Genomic DNA, 8,722 nt, shown 5'->3' on the forward strand with positions numbered 1-8,722 from the left:
GCTACAGTGTCCACCACATGCAAAGCTGGCTAAACACTGAAGCTACAGTGGCCACCACCTGCAGAGCTGGCTAAACACTGAAGCTACAGTGTCCACCACATGCAGAGCTGGTTAAACACTGAAGCTACAGTGTCTCTACATGCAGAGCTGGCTAAACACTGAAGCTACAGTGGCCACCACATGGCCTTCTGACTGAAGTCACTCATCTGAAATCCTGACTGAGCCGTCAAAAGGAACCGTGTCAGAAGAAGCACGCCTTCACTCATCTCAGACTGACCTCCTTCCTATTTGTCAAGGCGTCACGAGGACGTTATCCTCTGGACTCGTTTAAGCGCGTACTTCAGTCATGTGACAGATATGAGGAACAACTCACAGATGACGATGAGGATCATGCAGAAGAGCTGGATCCCTGAGCCCAGCAGAGAGCTGAGGATCATGGGATACTGAGGAGGCCTGAACACGTCCCCGTGGACGTTCTTCCATCCTGACTCCTCCATGGTGTCTTCCTGTTGGAGGGAGGAGACATGTTACTGCAGGCTGTGAAACTTTCTGCATTTAGAGAACTGTTGTCCTTACGATGTCGTCCTCTCTGTTGTAGTTAGCGATGTCCTTCCTCAGAGTCCTGATGATGATCATACTGAGGATACCTGAGAGAAAAGACAACAACACAAACAGGAAGTGGAGGTCACTTTCCTTCACTGACTTCTTGACATTTTCAAGAACTGCGCGAGGCCCCGCCTTCTCCCGGCGTTCTGTTTTAAGAGAAGCAGCGCACACCGTCTTTTTCTGAACTATTCGCTCAAGTTGAAATCTTTCAGCTTCTCTGAAAGGCGTTTACCAAAATATACCGCATCACCCACGAGGCCCGCTGGACACGGGGCCTCGTGTTGTTATTGTTGACACTGAGATGACATCATACCAGACAGGAAGAAGACCACGACGACAGAGTTGACGATGGAGAACCAGTGGATCTGGACGTCGCTCATGGTCAGGTAGGTGTCCCACCGAGAAGCCCACTTCACCTCGCTCTCCTGCGGCGGACACAAGGACGGGTCATCACGACACCAGGAAGTTCAACATTAAAACAAAAGTCAAACTCTTGAGATGCCTGATTGTTACCACGGCAACAAAAACATAAGCCCAAAGTTCCCCATGCCAACAATGTGAGCACTCCTCAGGGCTAGAACCTGGATCCTGCAGGGACACTGACCTCCCAGTGCACCGAGTAGGTGAAGAGGACCTCGTTCTCTTTGGCCGGGTCGACCTCCTGGGGGGTGGAGCCACTGGCCTCAGGCAGCGTGCAAGTCTTCTCATTGTCCACAGCCTTCAGATCTGAGAAGAGAAAACAGCCCTGATGTGACCACAGGGCGGAGCCTACGTTTGGGGGGGGAGGGGGGGGGGGGGGGGGGGGGGAAGGGGGAAGGGGGGGGGGGCTTTCAAACCTACCGTCGACTTTGACACTCTGAGGAATGACCTCAAAGCGCACGACCCTGTAGTTGTGGACGTCGCCCTCCTCCAGCTTCTCTCTGTGGAAGTAGATGATGAAGGACAGGTGGTTGTGCAGGTAGAACTGAGAGAGAGGAGAGACAGACCAGAGTGAACAAACAGATCACTCCATTGATTGATTGATTGATTGATTGATTGATTGATGGATCAGTGTCAGGATCACAGACGCTCTTCACACACACCTTGTTGTTGTCGAAGAAGCCCAGTCTGTATCCGTGTTCAAACTGGATGTCTTTCACCACGTCCTTCTTCTGCTCGTCCTCGCCGCCCGCCTCTCTGTTCGGATAAAACTCCAACCTGGTGGCCACGGGCAGGTTGTCTGCGATTCTGAGACACGGAATAAAACACATGTGGACATTTATGACACCAACACTGATTCTTTACCCTAAAACCTGACGTCACTGAATTAAGTCACACTTGGTCGTTGTCATGGGAACCGGTCACCTCTACCGTCTCTACAGACTGTCTGCACGCCATCTCTACCGTCTCTACAGACTGTCTGCACGCCACCTCTACCGTCTCTACAGACTGTCTGCACGCCACCTCTACCGTCTCTACAGACTGTCTGCACGCCACCTCTACCGTCTCTACAGACTGTCTGCACGCCACCTCTACCGTCTCTACAGACTGTCTGCACGCCACCTCTACAGACTGTCTGCACGCCACCTCTACAGACTGTCTGCACGCCACCTCTACAGACTGTCTGCACGCCACCTCTACAGACTGTCTGCACGCCACCTCTACAGACTGTCTGCACGCCACCTCTACAGACTGTCTGCACGCCACATCTACAGACTGTCTGCACGCCATCTCTACAGACTGTCTGCACGCCATCTCTACAGACTGTCTGCACGCCACCTCTACAGACTGTCTGCACGCCACCTCTACAGACTGTCTGCACGCCACCTCTACAGACTGTCTGCACGCCATCTCTACAGACTGTCTGCACGCCACCTCTACAGACTGTCTGCACGCCATCTCTACAGACTGTCTGCACGCCACCTGTTCATCTCCACGCAGCTCTGCTACAAACACACTGATTCTTATTATAGAGACGTAGAGAGGACTCTGCTGCTTGGCCTGAAGAGGCCACGCCCCCCCAGAGTGTTTTAATGGTTGAACGCTCACAGGTGAACGTAATACTCCTCCTGGATTCGCTCGGCCATCAGGCGGCTCTCCTCCACGCTCAGCTTCTTCTTGTCACACACCAGCTCACACTTCTTGTCCTGGTTCATCTCCACGTTGTAGCGAGTGTTCACGATTCGGTCCCCCCGTAACACCTCGCCTGCGGGGACAGATGAGACACAGGAGGACACATGTGATGAGACACAGCAGGACACATGTCATGAGACACAGGAGGACACAGGTCATGAGACACAGCAGGACACAGGTCATGAGACACAGGAGGACACAGGTCATGAGACACAGGAGGACACAGGTCATGAGACACAGGAGGACACATGTGATGAGACACAGCAGGACACAGGTCATGAGACACAGCAGGACACATGTGATGAGACACAGGAGGACACAGGTCATGAGACACAGGAGGACACAGGTCATGAGACACAGGAGGACACAGGTCATGAGACACAGCAGGACACAGGTCATGAGACACAGGAGGACACATGTGATGAGACACAGGAGGACACAGGTCATGAGACACAGGAGGACACAGGTCATGAGACACAGGAGGACACATGTGATGAGACACAGCAGGACACAGGTCTTGAGACACAGGAGGACACAGGTCATGAGACACAGGAGGACACAGGTCATGAGACACAGGAGGACACATGTGATGAGACACAGGAGGACACAGGTCATGAGACACAGGAGGACACAGGTCATGAGACACAGGAGGACACATGTGATGAGACGCAGGAGGACACATGTGATGAGACACAGGAGGACACATGTGATGAGACGCAGGAGGACACATGTGATGAGACACAGGAGGACACAGGTCATGAGACACAGGAGGACACAGGTCATGAGACACAGGAGGACACATGTCATGAGACACAGGAGGACACATGTGATGAGACACAGCAGGACACATGTCATGAGACACAGCAGGACACATGTCATGAGACACAGGAGGACACATGTCATGAGACACAGGAGGACACAGGTCATGAGACACAGGAGGACACAGGTCATGAGACGCAGGAGGACACAGGTCATGAGACGCAGGAGGACACAGGTCATGAGACACAGGAGGACACAGGTCATGAGACACAGGAGGACACAGGTCATGAGACACAGGAGGACACAGGTCATGAGACACAGGAGGACACAGGTCATGAGACACAGGAGGACACAGGTCATGAGACGCAGGAGGACACATGTGATGAGACACAGCAGGACACAGGTCTTGAGACACAGGAGGACACAGGTCATGAGACACAGGAGGACACATGTCATGAGACACAGGAGGACACAGGTCATGAGACACAGGAGGACACAGGTCATGAGACACAGCAGGACACATGTCATGAGACACAGGAGGACACAGGTCATGAGACACAGGAGGACACAGGTCATGAGACACAGGAGGACACAGGTCATGAGACAGGACACTCACCCAGGTTCTCTCCCTTGTAGAAGACGGAGTCGGGCTTACAGAAAGGCAGAGAGTAATATTCATACGGCAGCTGAGTGCGGGAGCTCGTCAGCTTCACGGCCTGAAACAACAAAGTCACCATGAAGCGTCCTCTCAGCCAATCACAGAGGTCACAGTCCACCACGCTGTTCTGAGGTCACTGATGACCTCGACCAATCAAGAATCAGAAGATGGCGCTGCAATGTCAAAGCAGCTCAGACTGAGCGACCTGCAGTCTCACCTTGATGTCCACTGTGTCGCCCTCATGGAAGTCCCGAGGGGCGACTCCAGGAACGTAGAAGAGCCGGACGCCAGGCAACAAGGACAACAGCAGCAAGGCCCACCACGTCTCCTGCAGCACGCCAGGGCGATCAAGACAGAGAGAGAGGAGGGACGATCAAGACAGAGAGAGAGGAGGGGCGATCAACGATACAGAGAGAGAGGGGAGGGGCGATCAACGATACAGAGAGAGAGGGGAGGGGCGATCAACGATACAGAGAGAGAGAGAGAGAGGAGGGGCGATCAACGATACAGAGAGAGAGAGAGAGAGGAGGGACGATCAAGACAGAGAGAGAGGAGGGGCGATCAACGATACAGAGAGAGAGGGGAGGGGCGATCAACGATACAGAGAGAGAGAGAGAGAGGAGGGGCGATCAACGATAGAGAGAGAGAGGAGGGACGATCAACGATACAGAGAGAGAGAGGAGGGACGATCAACGATACAGAGAGAGAGAGGAGGGACGATCAACGATACAGAGAGAGAGAGAGGAGGGACGATCAACGATACAGAGAGAGAGGAGGGACGATCAACGATACAGAGAGAGAGAGGAGGGACGATCAACGATACAGAGAGAGAGAGGAGGGACGATCAACGATACAGAGAGAGAGAGGAGGGACGATCAACGATACAGAGAGAGAGAGGAGGGACGATCAACGATACAGAGAGAGAGAGAGGAGGGACGATCAACGATACAGAGAGAGAGAGAGGAGGGACGATCAACGATACAGAGATAGAGAGAGGAGGGACGATCAACGATACAGAGAGAGAGAGAGGAGGGACGATCAACGATACAGAGAGAGAGAGGAGGGACGATCAACGATACAGAGAGAGAGAGGAGGGACGATCAAGACAGAGAGAGAGGAGGGACAATCAAGACAGAGAGAGAGAGAGGAGGGACAATCAAGACAGAGAGAGAGGAGGGACAATCAACGATACAGAGAGAGAGGAGGGACAATCAAGACAGAGAGAGAGGAGGGACGATCAAGACAGAGAGAGGAGGGACAATATAGACAGAGAGAGGAGGGACGATCAACGATACAGAGAGAGAGAGAGGAGGGACAATCAACGATACAGAGAGAGAGGAGGGACGATCAACGATACAGAGAGAGAGAGAGGAGGGACGATCAACGATACAGAGAGAGAGAGAGGAGGGACAATCAACGATACAGAGAGAGAGAGGAGGGACGATCAACGATACAGAGAGAGAGAGGAGGGACGATCAACGATACAGAGAGAGAGGAGGGACGATCAACGATACAGAGAGAGAGGAGGGACGATCAACGATACAGAGAGAGAGAGAGGAGGGACAATCAACGATACAGAGAGAGAGAGGAGGGACGATCAACGATACAGAGAGAGAGAGGAGGGACGATCAACGATACAGAGAGAGAGAGGAGGGACGATCAACGATACAGAGAGAGAGAGGAGGGACGATCAACGATACAGAGAGAGAGGAGGGACGATCAACGATACAGAGAGAGAGGAGGGACGATCAACGATACAGAGAGAGAGGAGGGACGATCAACGATACAGAGAGAGAGGAGGGACGATCAACGATACAGAGAGAGAGAGGAGGGACGATCAACGATACAGAGAGAGAGAGAGGAGGGACGATCAACGATACAGAGAGAGAGAGGAGGGACGATCAACGATACAGAGAGAGAGAGGAGGGACGATCAACGATACAGAGAGAGAGAGAGGAGGGACGATCAACGATACAGAGAGAGAGAGGAGGGACGATCAACGATACAGAGAGAGAGGAGGGACGATCAAGACAGAGAGAGAGGAGGGACGATCAACCATACAGAGAGAGAGGAGGGACGATCAACGATACAGAGAGAGAGAGGAGGGACGATCAACCATACAGAGAGAGAGGAGGGACGATCAAGACAGAGAGAGAGGAGGGACGATCAAGACAGAGAGAGAGGAGGGACAATCAAGACAGAGAGAGAGGAGGGACGATCAACGATACAGGGAGAGAGAGGAGGGACGATCAACGATACAGAGAGAGAGAGGAGGGACGATCAACGATACAGAGAGAGAGAGAGGAGGGACGATCAACCATACAGAGAGAGAGGAGGGACGATCAAGACAGAGAGAGAGAGAGGAGGGACGATCAAGACAGAGAGAGAGGAGGGACAATCAACGATACAGAGAGAGAGAGGAGGGACGATCAACGATACAGAGAGAGAGAGAGAGAGGAGGGGCGATCAACGATACAGAGAGAGAGAGAGGAGGGACGATCAAGACAGAGAGAGAGGAGGGACAATCAACGATACAGAGAGAGAGGAGGGACGATCAACGATACAGAGAGAGAGAGGAGGGACGATCAACGACACAGAGAGAGAGGAGGGACGATCAACGACACAGAGAGAGAGAGGAGGGACGATCAACGACACAGAGAGAGAGAGGAGGGACGATCAACGATACAGAGAGAGAGAGAGGAGGGACGATCAACGACACAGAGAGAGAGAGGAGGGACGATCAACGACACAGAGAGAGAGAGGAGGGACGATCAACGATACAGAGAGAGAGAGAGGAGGGACGATCAACGATACAGAGAGAGAGGAGGGACGATCAACGATACAGAGAGAGAGGGGAGGGGCGATCAACGATACAGAGAGAGAGAGAGAGGAGGGGCGATCAACGATACAGAGAGAGAGAGAGGGACGATCAACGATACAGAGAGAGAGAGAGGAGGGACGATCAACGATACAGAGAGAGAGAGGAGGGACGATCAACGATACAGAGAGAGAGAGAGGAGGGACGATCAACGATACAGAGAGAGAGAGAGGAGGGACGATCAACGATACAGAGAGAGAGAGGAGGGACGATCAACGATACAGAGAGAGAGGAGGGACGATCAACGATACAGAGAGAGAGAGGAGGGACGATCAACGATACAGAGAGAGAGAGGAGGGACGATCAACGATACAGAGAGAGAGAGAGGAGGGACGATCAACGATACAGAGAGAGAGAGGAGGGACGATCAACGATACAGAGAGAGAGAGGAGGGACGATCAACGATACAGAGAGAGAGGAGGGACGATCAACGATACAGAGAGAGAGAGGAGGGACGATCAACGATACAGAGAGAGAGAGGAGGGACGATCAACGATACAGAGAGAGAGGAGGGACGATCAACGATACAGAGAGAGAGAGAGGAGGGACGATCAACGATACAGAGAGAGAGGAGGGACGATCAACGATACAGAGAGAGAGGAGGGACGATCAACGATACAGAGAGAGAGAGGAGGGACGATCAACGATACAGACGTGGGTTTTAACAGGGTCGGGGTTTTAGGGTGCAGACTTTGGGGGTCAGGGTTTAGATTCAGCCCTCAGGTGACTTCTATGTTAAACAGACTGATGGAGGTCAGAGGTCAGTCTGAGAGATATGAAGTGTTTAAAGCTTTACAGAAATGGTCATCAGATGACGTAATTTATGGGTTATTACGTCACAAGAAACAAAGTGCTGCTGTCTCTCAGAGATGTTAAGTGCTAAAGTTAGCTTTAATGACATTAAAGAGTTTAAACTCAAACAAAAAACTGAAGCTAACAGCTAGCTTACAGCCGTCACGTTCAGCTAACCGAGCTAACTCTGACCCGGGTAAAGTATGAGATAGACCCGGACCCGGACCTGGTCTTTGTCTCACTTTAATGTCTGTGTGGGATCTAGGGAAACCTGAACCCGAACCCTTCTTTAAATACTCCCAGAAACAACAAGAAGAAGACTTTTACTCACCATATCCGCGGCCGCCATCTTGGATACGTGTCATTAGTGACGTACCGGAAGTACAGCGGCGTTCAGTTCAGCGGTGTTACGGTGTAAATGGTGACCGTGTTGTCTGGAGACACCGGAAGTCTGGTTTAGTTTCTTTAAATTAAAGCGTCGCGAAAAGGAAAAGAAACGAAGTTAAAATAAAATAAGACTTTTAAATGATGTTTCTCTCCCTCTCTGGTTTTTAGTTTCTTTAATGTGTTTTTTACTGAGAGGGTTTTTATCATGGGAGCTGCAGAAAGACAAGCGGCAGCTCCTGAACTATCTCTGACCAACATCAGAGCCAGACTCTGGTTAGAGTTTACATTTTATAAACACATTGGAGACTTGGACGCTTTTAAACAACGTTGGTGTTTTAATGATGTTGTTTGTTCAGTTGTTGATGATGAGTTGCTGTTTGCACAAGTTTTTAGAATAGAAAGCCTTTATTGTCTTTATACAAAGAGATTACTTGGCTTCACCTTAAAGTGCACACAGCTAAAAACAAACAACAACAAGAAGGGAATGGGTCCAAAAAAAGTGACCCTAGTTATGAGAAGGTGGGATATGT

At 51.4% G+C, this 8,722-nt stretch overlaps 1 protein-coding gene across 1 annotated transcript in view; it reads right to left on the reverse strand.

Moving 5' to 3' along the window:
- Positions 1 to 8,244, reverse strand: part of tm9sf4 (transmembrane 9 superfamily protein member 4) — a 14,139-nt gene extending 5,895 nt beyond the window's left edge. The window contains exons 1-10 of the mRNA XM_079373006.1: positions 8,137 to 8,244; positions 4,353 to 4,463; positions 4,094 to 4,193; positions 2,635 to 2,791; positions 1,689 to 1,833; positions 1,447 to 1,570; positions 1,211 to 1,332; positions 920 to 1,031; positions 577 to 647; positions 374 to 506 (exon numbers count right to left, since the gene is read on the reverse strand). Coding sequence (XP_079229132.1) covers positions 374 to 506; positions 577 to 647; positions 920 to 1,031; positions 1,211 to 1,332; positions 1,447 to 1,570; positions 1,689 to 1,833; positions 2,635 to 2,791; positions 4,094 to 4,193; positions 4,353 to 4,463; positions 8,137 to 8,154 — 1,093 coding nt within the window. The 5' untranslated portion in view covers positions 8,155 to 8,244. The remainder of the gene's footprint in view (positions 1 to 373; positions 507 to 576; positions 648 to 919; positions 1,032 to 1,210; positions 1,333 to 1,446; positions 1,571 to 1,688; positions 1,834 to 2,634; positions 2,792 to 4,093; positions 4,194 to 4,352; positions 4,464 to 8,136) is intronic.
- Positions 8,245 to 8,722: the final 478 nt, after the last annotated feature.

This window comes from Symphodus melops (genome assembly GCF_947650265.1).
Source record: "Symphodus melops genome assembly, contig: scaffold_284, whole genome shotgun sequence".
NCBI lineage: Eukaryota > Metazoa > Chordata > Actinopteri > Labriformes > Labridae > Symphodus > Symphodus melops.